The 14980-nt window shown below is 35.1% G+C and overlaps 1 protein-coding gene across 5 annotated transcripts; it reads right to left on the reverse strand.

Annotated features, from left to right (window-relative positions):
* Window positions 1-12466, reverse strand: LOC140837968 (uncharacterized). 5 transcript variants are annotated; one of them, XM_073204062.1, is made up of 11 exons: window positions 12301-12466; window positions 11955-11998; window positions 11521-11676; window positions 11275-11433; window positions 10513-10604; window positions 10088-10146; window positions 8722-8765; window positions 8288-8443; window positions 8042-8200; window positions 7294-7385; window positions 1-265 (listed from the first exon to the last, which is right to left on the reverse strand). In XM_073204062.1, the coding sequence occupies exons 1-11, from the start codon at window positions 12449-12451 to the stop codon at window positions 193-195; spliced, it is 1185 nt and encodes a 394-aa protein (XP_073060163.1). In that variant the 5' UTR covers window positions 12452-12466; the 3' UTR covers window positions 1-192. The 5 variants fall into 5 exon arrangements, 4 of the variants coding, with proteins under 4 accessions (XP_073060163.1, XP_073060157.1, XP_073060149.1 ...); XM_073204056.1 differs by lacking the exon at window positions 1-265 and adding an exon at window positions 6679-6945; XM_073204048.1 differs by lacking the exon at window positions 1-265 and adding an exon at window positions 6679-6945 and having other exon boundaries at window positions 7282-7385.
* Between the last annotated feature and the right edge of the window lie 2514 nt (window positions 12467-14980).

Here is a 14980-nt window from a genome sequence, read left to right on the forward strand (position 1 = left end):
TAATAGAACACAAATTTCATAATAAGGTTTGAAGTTTGAACTCAGTACCATAAGAACATTGAAGTAGAAATTAACATGGCGCATGCATAGCTATTCACTCCATACTCTTCTAAGTTATCAAGACCCTTGAAAATCACAGGGATTTGGAGTCATAATTTGTTAGTCCAACCACCACCATGACGAACAGCTGAGTTAATACTTCTCATCTTCTGAATCATCCTCATCATCCTCGTCCTCAGAGCAGACATCGGGGGCATTTAGATACCTTGTACATTTGACCAAAAAAAAAACCAATAAGAGAAGACAACACATGCAAGAAGACAACACCCAAAAAATGTAAACATGTTTCATTTTAAAAAGAGATGTTAAACATGCAAACTTTCATCCAACATCTGAGCTTGCGCACTACCGAGGCACTCCACCTAAGTAAAATAACTAGCCAGCAGCACAATCACAATCCCCATCACTGAAATTTGCAAACACGACACAACTTTTAAGATCATTGTCAGCTGCGATCAACGCATCCCTAGTAACTACTAGAATGTACGACTTTCCAACCAAGACATACTTAAAGCAAGAATGTATAAATTCCCATCCAATGACAAAAGAATAAAAGAGTTACACATCAAGGTACCATTCGTAAAGAGGGTGATCTGTCCCAATTGGAGATGGACAAGGTAAACCATCTACGTGGCCAGCTGGAATCGTAATTTCACAATCGCCATCCTAAAAATGCATAACAAGATTAACTTCCAAACTTCATATGCCAATAAAAGGATAAATAAAGATAAAAAGTAAGCCTTTGAGGATGCATTTATATTCCTCTTTCGCCTATTCAAGCCCTACTCCAAAATTATGGCGAGTGATATTAGTTTCAAACTTGGTCGCAGGCTCCACTTATGCTTAGGGCGAAGCCTCGCTCTAGCATCAGACAACATCAATCCGTAGCGAAGAGAATCTTCACATATTTAATCAAAAGCACCCTGCCAAATCACCCGGCCGCAAGAATACCACCACATTTTAAAACAATATTTAGATCGTATTGACCTACATATTCCTGCTCTGTCATCTATGTCAACTCTCTGCAGTTTCATCTCTTATAGTTAATTGCTTGAACATGTGATTTATAAATTCACAGAGCTTTCGTTCAATTAACAAAAGTAACGAGCACTTGTTTTGAAGAGCTAAAAAATTAGTTAAATCCAAATCCATAATGAACACACGGGGTTTTATGTCATTCGATCCTTGTTCGAATTTCTTGCCTGACACGAGTGGCACTGAAGATTGCTATTTCAAGATTGTAAACCAGGAAATTTCAGCCATCGCAATCAACACAAGACATATCATTGACCATTCAAATAAACCAGGAACAAGGATAAAATGGCGAGGATGGTACCTTGATCTCACATAGCAATACATCACCCTGACGATAAACACCTCGAAAAAGACGACGCTCATCATTTTCGTCCCTCTTTGCCCAAAATGTCAAGTAGAAAGTAGCACCACCAGATACACGGTTAACCTTGACAACCTTATCGAGAACGAAATTCTTTCGCTGTAACCAACCAAAAAATACGCAAACAAAACCATTACCAGTATTAAGCAAACAAGGCTATTAACAACATCAAATAATTTCTCTAACTTTTTTCTTATTGTAGAAGTTTAAGGCCGTTTCCGCTTTGTCCTTGATATGAGCTAAACCACCGACATGAAACTGCGTCGTCCCTCCACCGCATATAGCTTTTCTTGGATCTCCACAGCATATAGATTTTCTTGGATCAAAATATGTATCACATAACTGTCAACAAATTTAAACAAAGTATAGTTTCCCACATTCATGTCTAAAGATGGGGTGTGCGTGTAAATTAAAGATGATACGGAGTGTTAATCACAAATAACTGTCAAATAATAATACAGTAAAAGACTCAAGTGTAAACTATTGTATATACTCATAGCCTAGTAAAAGAATACTATAAATTCGTCTTTCCCCAATTCATGTGCATGTGCATCTTCACCGGGAAAGCTAAAAGATCCAAAGGATCGAATCACATGGATTAGAAAGCAACGAACAACTTACATCACGTAGCCTGGAGTATGACAGCGATCCCATTGGATGAAGCCCTGCAAAATGAGGAACCCATTAATTTGAATCCACTCTCTTTGATTCTCCACGCTTTATATGCACACAAATCCAATTTTTTTGTTGGGGCCCTAGGTCTCGTAAGGAAATTTGGATGAAAAAGTTTTCAAACATTTACAAAAGCAAATTGAACACATCAGAAACTCAAATTGTATTTTCTATTCTATCCTTTCGGCTAGCGTAGCATAAATTCCACACAGAATGGGTTAAAAAAAAACAAAAATAAAACAAAGAAGGAGAAGAAAACCAAACATTTACCGCCAACTATCACCGGCTTTGGCCTGCGAAGCGGAAATACGAAGAGATCGAAGGGGAGATATGATCCCGATGGGCGCCCTAATCCTCCACGCGTTCTGTTCTCCAGGTCTTTTAATAGAAGACGTGGGCCGGATTTGGGGCAATGGGCCATAACAGATGGACTCGCTCCTATTACTATTTATTTTTATTTTTTATGGAAACCTAAATTCATCTTTATTTTTTTTTTTTAGAAAAATAGATTCATTTATATTATATTTATTTGTATTTAGCGCACATAATTAAATTTTTTAACTTAATTTTTTTATTTTATATAGATATCATAGCTTTTTGGTTTTTATATTTTTCTCAAATGAACTCGATTTATAATAGGATCATATTCATATAAAATATTATTTAAGAGTAAAGTTCGAATTGATATGGTTTTTAAAATTTTGATTTTTTTATTAATCGGTTATATATATTGTGACGAATCTTTTTGGGTGTATTCTCCCTCTATATTGGGTTTTTTGTTTTATTTTTTTTCCTATATTTTATGCATTAGATTTGTATGCTTAACATAATCACTTCAAACAATGTAAAGTTAATTGTACTGATTTCAACCATTGTTTATTGTCAAAGAAAATATGAAGATTGTCATTATTTGTAGTAGCCATAATTTTTGTTGGTTCGATGACGAAATGACATGAAATAAACGCATTTGTTCGTAAAACAAACTCTATATCAAGTATATCAATTATATTTTCGATCTAAAAATAAATACATGCATAACGTGACCTAGAACTACCCTGAAAAGAGGATATAAAAAGAAGAAATAAGATACTGGCTATTTAGGGATGTTTTTAGTATTTTCAATTAATTGACTCTCAAAATTAAAACATAATTTCTTGATCTGGTTTTCAACTTCAAATAATTTAATTTCCCCTTATTTTCGTTTTCCTTTTTTTTTTTCTATTTTTCAATACTAATGTTTTAAATATTTCATTTATTTAATTTGGAAATTCAGAATGTAAGGCTTCAGAGAGCTGTAATAATAAATAGTCGACAAAATCATATTTTAAACATCTAGTAATTATAAGTCCTTGTTTAGCCAAAAAAAAAATGTGCCACTTTGTTCAAAAATTACTTATAAAATCTCTACTTCTTCTTCTTCTTCTTCTTTTTTTTTTTAATAAAAAGGGCTATACATTATCATCTTAATTATGAAAATTGGTAAAATCGGAAGTGTTGTCCTCTTGTATACGTAATAATTGTAGCAGTGATTTTATGCTTCAGTTTATTTTTGATGTCACATAATCCACGGACGGTGGTCAAAAAATGAGAGAGATGGTCGGAATAGATCTATCCATTCGAAAACTTCGAGGTTTATTTTAGTATTTTGCTATAATAATAATAATATGGGCTGACATTGTTTGGGTTTGATAATGTTATATGTTGGATTGAATTCAGGTAAAGATAAAGATCAACTTCATATTACCCAAACGTATTCGCCGCATATTTTCTTGGGATGACCTTTCACATCAACCCCAAACATCTTAATCCAAGAAAACCCAAATTACCTTATCAAAAAAAAGAAAACCCAAATTACAATCGGACGAGGAGTGCACCAAATTATATGACTCAATATGTACTTGATAAATAAATATCTTCTAAAAAATAATACAACGTTTTTATAAAAGTAATTTTTTTTTATAAAACTGTTTTAAAAATAAATATGTGTTTGGAAAACTATTCTATTAAAACATTTTAACATTTTAAAAGTAATGTGTTTTGATTTTTATTTTTGTCTTCCATTTTAAAAACATCTAAAAACAATTCTCAATTTTTCTTTAAAAACTACACTTGGAGAGCACTTCTTAAAAAATATTTTACAACAATTTTATAAAACAAATAATTTGTTATGGTGACTAGGAATCTAATCAGATTTGGTGGATTTGGTCTTATGGGTGCCTGCAGGGGTAAATCAAAGGGTCGGAATTTTTTCTGGCCCAATTTTTTTTTTATTTTTTTTCCCATGAGGTGGAATCTCAACCATTCATATGGGGTGTGGGCACTGCCCCCACACCCAAGATCGAACGAACCTTTATTGGGATTTCTTCCCCATCATCAGAGATTTCCAAGTGTTTTCCATATTCGAGACATACAACAAATCTAGGGTTGCATACCTTTATTCTTGGTATAACTGCGCTTGTTCATGGGCTATGTCCTGACTCTTGGGCTTGCTTTTTCCTGGGCTCAACCCTAATTCTTGGGCTCGGCTCTTTCACCTGGCCCACATGCGCTCAGCTACATATTCATCTTTATGGGCTCAGACCATCTTAAGATTAGTGCAAGGCTTAGAACTTTACGAGATAGGGTCAAATCGAGTTTATTACAACATTTTTTTTCTAAAAGAAATATAAAGTTTACACCAAGAGTTTGGCAGGATCCCGATCCATGGCTAGCGTGTCTCTTGTGTTTGTTATGTGCTTGTTCTGCCGGTTGACATGGCTCGACGGATGACCAGGATTTGATCCTAGTGACTGTTCCACGTGGTCAAGAATGAAGGGCTAAGATCATGCCAGAGCGAAAACGTTTCATGCAGATTGTTGCTTCAATCCCTGCGGAATGAACTGGAAATGATATGAAAAAATAAAAAGACATGAACTAGAATTGACTTGAAATTTGCCGTGTTTGCAATTGTTGGAGTTGTTTGTGACGTTCTATCTCTGCCCGTTGATCCGTTTTTTTTTTTATTCAGATTCTAGTAAGTTATTTTCTTCAATCCCCACCTTCACTTTTCACTATTTTTTTTACCCACAAGCATTCTGTGTTTGCCCACTATTAATCCTTTCAAATTACTTTGCATAACTAATGGGCTTTTCTTCACTATTTCTTGTTTAATTACTTTATCCGGCTTGGACTTTTTCAAAAATATTGGATCTAATTTTATTTTTTTGTGCAAACAACTTTAGAATTGAAGTCATAATAAAGTTGGAATTTATGTAGGCGCAAGCTCCACCACCAATTCTGCGGGACGTACAGGGCCTCCTCTTGGCACGAGAGCTTGTTGTTTATTGTAACCTCTTTCTACTTTCCAAGATAATCTTTTCTTCTGCGTTTCTTCTCTCGATTAGAAGATAGACCCATTTCGCGAGGACATTGCACAAATTATCAACCACGATATTAAAGAAACATATTAGGATAAATGGAAAGAAAAATGTACTTAGTGTATCTTACTTTTTTTGTTTGGAAAAACTCTTCTCAATTCTACAATGGTCATGAATGATAAGTCCTTGTCCTCGCCAACATAATACAGAAGTAAAATAAAATGATGACAATTAGCACGTCGGTTGTCGTTCTAAACCAAGAGGAAAATCCAATCCAAAATATTATACTTTCACGTCATAAAGACCTTCAAAGTTATTTATTAATCAATGTCGTAATCGATAACAAAATTAACAAAATTACTTTTTGAATTGACGAACATCTCACTCATAAAACTCGTATGTCAAAACCTGTTGCACCAATAGGTAAACCAACAACCAACAAGCAATATGTTGTAATTATAATAGAGTAGTATTCCAATAACTGTCATAGAAAAGAGTTTTTGACATACTAACAGTATTTATCTACAAGTCTCATTATTACTTATTTATTAAACAAAAATAACATGTCATCCACAATTTAAAATTTAATAAGGAACTATAAAATATAATCCACCACAATCTTATATATTTAGAAAATTTATCTGTTTAATAATTGAGGTGTTACTGTTATATATTTCCCTTACAATTATACTAATTATAGTGAATTTCAAATCTATTATTGAAGTTATTTTAAATCCATTGAGATGTGTGTGATTACATTAGAAATTAGCATAATATTAATTTGAGTTTCTTCGATTTAACTTATCTAAAAATAAAATAAATGCGTAATTATAGATCTTAAATGTCTCAATTGAAATATTGATTTAATATTCGTAGATGACAATGGATGAAAATAATTTATTAAAAATATGAAAAAATCTTGAAGTACATGTTTGGTAATTTGAAGAATATTAAAAACGAACAACTTTTCGTTCGTTAATTTCAAGTTTGAAGATGGTGAAAGAAGATACTGCTGACATGAAGAAAAACCTCACTAAAAGAACAGTTCAGTACAATGATGCTTGAATGTTGTTTTTAATTAAATAAATACAATCTATTTAAAATAATATAATATTGTTTAAAATAGTGAATTATGTTTATTCATAGCCAAGCCAACTTTCAGACAGATTTAAAGCATAAGCAACACACTGCCCATAATATAACACAAATTTCATAATAAAGTTTCCAGTTCGAACTCAGTACTCTACAAGAACACTGAAGTAGAAATTAACATGGTGCATGCATAGCTATTCACTCCCAACTCTTGTAAATTATCAACACCTTTGAAAATCACAGGAATTTGGAGTCATAATTTATTAGTCCAACCACCACCATGACGAGCAGCTGAGTTAATACTTCTCATCTTCTGAATCGTCCTCATCATCCTCGTCCTCAGAGCAGACATCGGGGGCATTTAGATACCTTGTACATTTGACCAAAAAAAAACCAATAAGAGAAGACAACACCCAAAAAATGTAAACATGTTTCATTTTAAAAAGAGATTTTAAACATGCAAACATTCATCCAACATCTGAGCTCGCGCACTACCGAGGCACTTCACCTAAGTAAAATAACTAGCCAGCACAATCACAATCCCCATCACTGAAATTTGCAAACACGACACAGCTTTTAAGATTTTTATCAACTGTGGTCAACGCATCCCTAGCAACGACTAGAATGTACGACTTTCCAATTAACACAAACTTAAAGCAAGAATGTATAAATTCCCATCCAATGACAAAAGAATAAAAGACTTGCACATCACGGTACCATTCGTAAAAAGGGTCATCTGTCCCAATTGGAGATGGACCAGGTACACCATCTACGTGGCCAGCTGGAATCGTAATTTCACAATCGCCATCCTAAAAACGATAACAGATTAACTTCCAAACTTCATATGCCAATAAAAAGATAAATAAAGATAAAAAGTAAGCCTTTGAGGATGCATTTATATTCCATCTTTCGCCTATTCAAGCCCTACTCCAAAATTATGGCGAAAGATATTAGTTTCAAACTTGGTCGCAGGCTCCACTTATGCTTAGGGCGAAGCCTCGCTCTAGCATTAGACAACATGAATCCGTAGCAAATAGAATCTTCACATATTTAATCAAAAGCACCCGGCTGCAAGAATACCACCACATTTTAAAACAATATTTAGATCGTATTGACCTACATATTACTTCTTTGTCATCAATGTCAACTCTCTGCAGTTTCATCTCTTATAGTTAATTGCTTGAACATGTTATTTATAAATTCATAAAGCTTTCGTTCAATTAACAAAAGTAACGAGCCCCTATTTTGAAGAACTAAAAAATTAGTTAAATCCAAATCCATAATGAACACACGGGTTTTTATTTCATTCGATCCTTGTTCGAAATTCTTGCCTGACACGAGTGGCACTGAAGATTGCTATTTCAAGATTGTAAACCAGGAAATTTCGGCCATCGCCATCAACACAAGACATATCATTGAACATTCAAATAAACCAGGAACAATGATAAAATGGCGAGGATGGTACCTTGATCTCACATAGCAATACTTTACCCTGACAATAAACACCTCGAAAAAGATGGCGCTCATCATTTTCGTCCCTCTTTGCCCAAAATGTCATGCAGAACATAGCACCACCAGATACACGGTTAACCTTGACAACCTTATCGAGAACGAAATTCTTTCGCTGTAACCAACCAAAAAATACACAAACAAAACCATTACCAGTATTAAGCAAACAAGGCTATTAACAACATCAAATAATTTCTCTAACTTTTTTCTTATTGTAGAAGTTTAAGGCAGTTTCCGCTTTGTCCTTGATATGAGCTAAACCACCGACATGAAACCTCGTCGTCCCTCCACCGCATATAGCTTTTCTTGGATTTTCACAGCATATAGATTTTCTTGGATCAAAATATTCATCACATAACTGTCAACAAATTTAAACAAAGTTTAGTTTCCGACATTCATGTCTAAAGATGGGGTGTGCGTGTAAATTAAAGATAATACTGAGTGTTAAGCACAAATAACTGTCAAATACTAATACAGTAAAAGACTCGAGTGTAAACTATTGTATATACTCATAGTAGAGTAAAAGAATACGATGAATTCTTCTTTCCCAAATTCTGTGCATGTGCATCTTCACCGGGAAAGCTAAAAGATCCAAAGGATCGAATCACATGGATTAGAAAGCAACGAACAACTTACATCACGTAGCCTTGAGTCTGAAAACGTTCCCATTGGATGAAGCCCTGCAAAATTAGGAACCCATTAATTTGAATCCACTCTCTTTGATTCTCCACGCTTTATATGCACACAAATCAATTTTTTTTGTTGGGGCCCTAGGTTTCGTAAGGAAATTTGGATGGAAAAAGATTTCAAACATTTACAAAAGCAAATTGAACACATCAGAAACTCAAATTGTATTTTATATTCTATCCTTTCGAAATCAATTGTCAACCCACGGCTAGCGTAGCATAAATTCAACACAGAGTGGGTTGAAAAAAAAAGAAACAAAAATAAAACAAAGAAGGAGAAGAAAACCAAACATTTACCGCCAACTATTACCGGATTTGGCCTGCTAAGGGGAAATACGAAGAGATCGAAGGGGAAATACGATCCCGATGACTGAGCGCCCTAATCCTCCACGCGTTCTGTTCTCCAAATTATTTAATAGAAGACGTGGGACGGATTTGGGGCAATGGGCCATAACAGATAGACTCGCTATTAATATTTATTTTTATTTTTTATGCAAACCTAAATTCATTATTTTATCTATTTTAAAATAGATTCATTTATATTATTTATTTGTATAAATATTGCACTGATATCCAAGAAGGGTCCAGTCTCGGTTTCCCTAATTCCTCACAGGCGCCGAACAATGCACTGATATCCATTTCTAAGTTGGTATATGTTTCTTCCATTTAAGCTTTTGCATCACATAATTGATTTCTGCATAATTTCTCACAACTTCAACTTAATAACCACTTGAAAATACTTTCAAGATCCTAAATCAGTAAATTATCAACACACATCGACAAATTTTGTAATGTATGCATCAAAACATTTATGGCCCTCGTAATTGACAAACATTCAATGATTCATTGCTCATAATTGTTTTCCAAACCTTGGGTGTAACTCAAACCCTAAATGAGATGAAGAGATACCAATGTGGAAGACATATAACGGCAAACCTGATGGTTTTGGGGATTCTGGTCATTTGATGTGTGAATATCCTATCGTATTTATATAATCTGAGTAGAATAATTTATTATACACATCAAGGTGCCATTCCTAAAGAGGGTCATCTGTCCCAATTGCAAATGGACCAGGTACACCATCTACGTGGCCAGCTGGAATCGTAATTTCACAATCGCCATCCTAAAAACGATAACAAGATTAACTTCCAAACTTCATATGCCCATAAAAAGATAAATAAAGATAAAAAGTAAGCCTTTGAGGATGCATTTATATTCCTCTTTCGCCTATTCAAGCCCTACTCCAAAATTATGGCGAAAGATATTAGTTTCAAACTTGGTCGCAGGCTCCACTTATGCTTAGGGCAAAGTCTCACCTTCTGAATCATCCTCATCATCCTCGTCCTCAGAGGAGACATCGGGGGCATTTAGATACCTTGTACATTTGACAAAAAAAAAAACCAATAAGAGAAGACAACACATGCAAGAAGACAACACCCAAAAAATGTAAACATGTTTCATTTTAAAAAGAGATGTTAAACATGCAAACATTCATCCAACATCTGAGCTCGCGCACTACCGAGGCACTTCACCTAAGTAAAATAACTAGCCAGCACAATCACAATCCCCATCACTGAAATTTGCAAACACGACACAGCTTTTAAGATTTTTATCAACTGTGGTCAACGCATCCCTAGCAACGACTAGAATGTACGACTTTCCAATTAACACAAACTTAAAGCAAGAATGTATAAATTCCCATCCAATGACAAAAGAATAAAAGACTTGCACATCACGGTACCATTCGTAAAAAGGGTCATCTGTCCCAATTGGAGATGGACCAGGTACACCATCTACGTGGCCAGCTGGAATCGTAATTTCACAATCGCCATCCTAAAAATGCATAACAAGATTAACTTCCAAACTTCATATGCCAATAAAAGGATAAAAAAAGATAAAAAGTAAGCCTTTGAGGATGCATTTATATTCCTATTTCGCCTATTCAAGCCCTACTCCAAAATTATGGCGAGAGATATTAGTTTCAAACTTGGTCGCAGGCTCCACTTATGCTTAGGGTGAAGCCTCGCTCTAGCATCAGACAACATCAATCCGTAGCGAAGAGAATCTTCACATATTTAATCAAAAGCACCCTGCCAAATCACCCGGCCGCAAGAATACCACCACATTTTAAAACAATATTTAGATCGTATTGACCTACATATTCCTGCTTTGTCATCTATGTCAACTCTCTGCAGTTTCATCTCTTATAGTTAATTGCTTGAACATGTGATTTATAAATTCACAGAGCTCTCGTTCAATTAACAAAAGTAACGAGCACCTGTTTTGAAAAGCTAAAAAATTAGTTAAATCCAAATCCATAATGAACACACGGGGTTTTATTTCATTCGATCTTTGTTCGAATTTCGTGCCTGACACTAGTGGCACTGGATATTGGTATTTCAAGATTGTAAACCAGGAAATTTCGGCCATCGCAATCAACACAAGACATATCATTGAACATTCAAATAAACCAGGAACAATGATAAAATGGCGAGGATGGTACCTTGATCTCACATAGCAATACTTTACCCTCACAATAAACACCTCGAAAAAGACAGCGCTCATCATTTTCGTCCCTCTTTGCCCAAAATGTCATGCAGAACATAGCACCACCAGATACACGGTTAACCTTGACAACCTTATCGAGAACGAAATTCTTTCGCTGTAACCAACCAAAAAATACACAAACAAAACCATTACCAGTATTAAGCAAACAAGGCTATTAACAACATCAAATAATTTCTCTAACTTTTTTCTTATTGTAGAAGTTTAAGGCAGTTTCCGCTTTGTCCTTGATATGAGCTAAACCACCGACATGAAACCTCGTCGTCCCTCCACCGCATATAGCTTTTCTTGGATTTTCACAGCATATAGATTTTCTTGGATCAAAATATTCATCACATAACTGTCAACAAATTTAAACAAAGTTTAGTTTCCGACATTCATGTCTAAAGATGGGGTGTGCGTGTAAATTAAAGATAATACTGAGTGTTAAGCACAAATAACTGTCAAATACTAATACAGTAAAAGACTCGAGTGTAAACTATTGTATATACTCATAGTAGAGTAAAAGAATACGATGAATTCTTCTTTCCCAAATTCTGTGCATGTGCATCTTCACCGGGAAAGCTAAAAGATCCAAAGGATCGAATCACATGGATTAGAAAGCAACGAACAACTTACATCACGTAGCCTTGAGTCTGAAAACGTTCCCATTGGATGAAGCCCTGCAAAATTAGGAACCCATTAATTTGAATCCACTCTCTTTGATTCTCCACGCTTTATATGCACACAAATCAAATTTTTTTGTTGGGGCCCTAGGTTTCGTAAGGAAATTTGGATGGAAAAAGTTTTCAAACATTTACAAAAGCAAATTGAACACATCAGAAACTCAAATTGTATGTTATATTCTATCCTTTCGGAATCAATTGTCAACCCACGGCTAGCGTAGCATAAATTCAACACAGAATGGGTTGAAAAAAAAGAAACAAAAATAAAACAAAGAAGGAGAAGAAAACCAAACATTTACCGCCAACTATTACCGGATTTGGCCTGCTAAGGGGAAATACGAAGAGATCGAAGGGGAAATACGATCCCGATGGAAGCCCTAATCCTCCACGCGTTCTGCTCTCCAAGTTATTTAATAGAAGACGAGGGCCGGATTTGGGGCAATGGGCCATAACAGATAGACTCGCTATTAATATTTATTTTTATTTTTTATGCAAACCTAAATTCATTATATTATCTATTTTTTTAAAAAAAAATAGATTCATTTGTATTATTTATTTGTATAAATATTGCACTGATATACAAGAAGGGTCAAGTCTCGGTTTCCCTAATTCCTCACAGGCGACAAACAATGCACTGATATCCATTTCTAAGTTGGTATATGTTTCTTCCATTTAAGCTTTTGCATCACATAATTGAATTCTGCATAATTTCTCACATCTTCAACTTAATAACCACTTGAAAATACTTTCATGATCTTAAATCAGTGAATTGTCAACAAACATCGACAAATTTTGTAATGTATGCATCAAAACATTTATGGCCCTCGTAATTGACAAACATTCAATGATTCATTGCTCATAAATAGTTTTCCATACCTTGGGTGTAACTAAAACCCTAAATGAGATGAAGAGATACCCACGTGGAAGACATATAATGGGGAAACCTGATGGTTTTGGGGATTCTGGTTATTTGATGTGTGAATATCCTATTATATTTATATAATCTGAGTAGAATAATTAATGATTCTTGAACTAACCTGAGATATCCATGAACTGAATGTCTAGTGAACTTCATCAAAAAGAGGTCCTCGAAAAACTGCAAGTGGAATATGCAAAATAAGATAAACAATTCATTTACGAATTGAATGGTTGACTTTGAAGAGAATGTATGTACATTTCCTTCAGGTTGTATTGGAAATGCGCCATTTGGGCGAAAGATATACACTCCGGAGGCCTTTCGTAAGTAAATGAAACTTTCCATCAATCTCAGCAAGTATCACTTTAGGAGAGAAAAATAAGGAACATATTGCTAATATTACTTGAGAATCTTTACTCCATCGTCTCCAGCATATTACCTGTATGATTGCTCCAGAGATATGTTCACCTATATCATAAAATATGACTCAAGAACATTTAAATTTACAGCAAAAGATTAAAAAAGGAAGGTCAGCAGACTGAAGTTCAGGCAAGGTTACATCAATCAGGACGAGTAATACAGCAGCATGCATGCATTTGACCAAACATAATTTAAAAGAAAGAAAGATGTGAAAGGACAAGCCGATGTGGCCATTCCTATATGGCATACCTAGCTTCTGCTATTAGTATATTGCATAAGCTTGCCATCATTTCCCGAGTATAAAAGCATCAAGTTTCCTGAACCTACTTGAACATCACTGATTTGACTTCCATCAAAAGGGTATGAAATATGTTCTACAGAGGCTGGATCTGCGTATGTAAATATTGTATTATTTATTTTATTTTTTTCCCTAAGTTTTATGCATTAGATTCGTGTGCTTAACATAATCACTTCAAACAATGTAAAGTTAATTGTACTAATTTCAACAATTGTTTATTCTCAAAGAAAATATGAATATTGTCATTATTTGTAGTAGCCATAATTTTTGTTGGTTCGATGACGAAATTACATGAAATAAATGCAATTGTTCGTAAAACAACCTTTATATCAATTATTTTTGTTGAAAGAAATTGAAATATTGATTTAGTATTCGTAGATGACAATGGATGAAAATAAGGCTTTTTTAAAAAAATAATATAAATTTAAAACAAGTTTATTAAAATATTGCAATACAGAAAGTTTTATGGAAATAGTACAATCCGTGGAACACTGCTCCGGATTCTACTTTTTTTTAAAAAAAATTAAAAAATAAAATAAAAAAGAAGTCAGAATCCGTGACTCATGTTCACGGATTCAATGAATTCGTCTCCTTAAATTCTGCTCATTCGGCGGAACCCCTCTCCATCCAATTCCCATTCGCAACTGTAATGCCCGAGAGTTAATCACGGTTAATTAACGATTATTGAGTATTAATTTAATGTGATTATGAAAGGGGTAACCGAGACACGAAATGAGATTTCATATGAGATCTAGTGTGCGAGGGTCGAACTCATCGCGCATATGCGTGACCCTGATGGGCGCATATGCGCGAGGCAAGTCGAAGAACTCGCGCATATGCGCGAGAGAGGACGCGCATATGCGCGAGCCATTCGGGGAGCCAAGTGCTAGGTCCAGAGAACCTCGCGCACATGCGCGGCGTGTATCGGCGCACATGCGCGAGGGTGGCAGAGATTTGTGAAGAATTCCTCGCGCATATGCGCGGAAGAGGTGCGCGCATATGCGCGAGTCCCCGTGAAGCTACGCGCCGAGACTTAAGTCTCGCGCATATGCGCGAAGACAGTACGCGCATATGCGCGAGAGGCTTTGGACGAATTTTGAGAGTGACACGTAGCAAGTTGCATGCAATATATAAATATACGTATCAAGTCTCAATTCTTCAGGAATCTTCAGAATTTAATCGAGAGAAGTTGCCGTGGAAGTGTTGAAAATCCTTACGCCTTTTGTGAGAAATTCGTCCGTCCAAACTTGAATCCGAGTACGGCACCGTGTTCCTAGAAACGCAAGCTACTACAGGACGTAAGTTTTGTTACGTTTTGTTAAGATTTGAAATTATGCTATGTCCA

Source organism: Primulina eburnea, chromosome 1, assembly GCF_022965805.1.
Source record: "Primulina eburnea isolate SZY01 chromosome 1, ASM2296580v1, whole genome shotgun sequence".
NCBI classification, from domain to species: Eukaryota; Viridiplantae; Streptophyta; class Magnoliopsida; order Lamiales; family Gesneriaceae; genus Primulina; species Primulina eburnea.

Excerpts from the sequence above, each read along its gene's own strand:
- LOC140837968 (XM_073204048.1), bottom strand. The coding sequence starts at position 12,451 with ATGGCCCATTGCCCCAAATCCGGCCCTCGTCTTCTATTAAATAACTTG. Across the intron at positions 10,605-11,274 it reads TATTGCTATGTGAGATCAAG|GATGGCGATTGTGAAATTAC; the intron begins GTACCATCCTCG and ends ATGCATTTTTAG. Across the intron at positions 10,147-10,512 it reads GATGACCCTTTTTACGAATG|GTATCTAAATGCCCCCGATG; the intron begins GTACCGTGATGT and ends CAAATGTACAAG.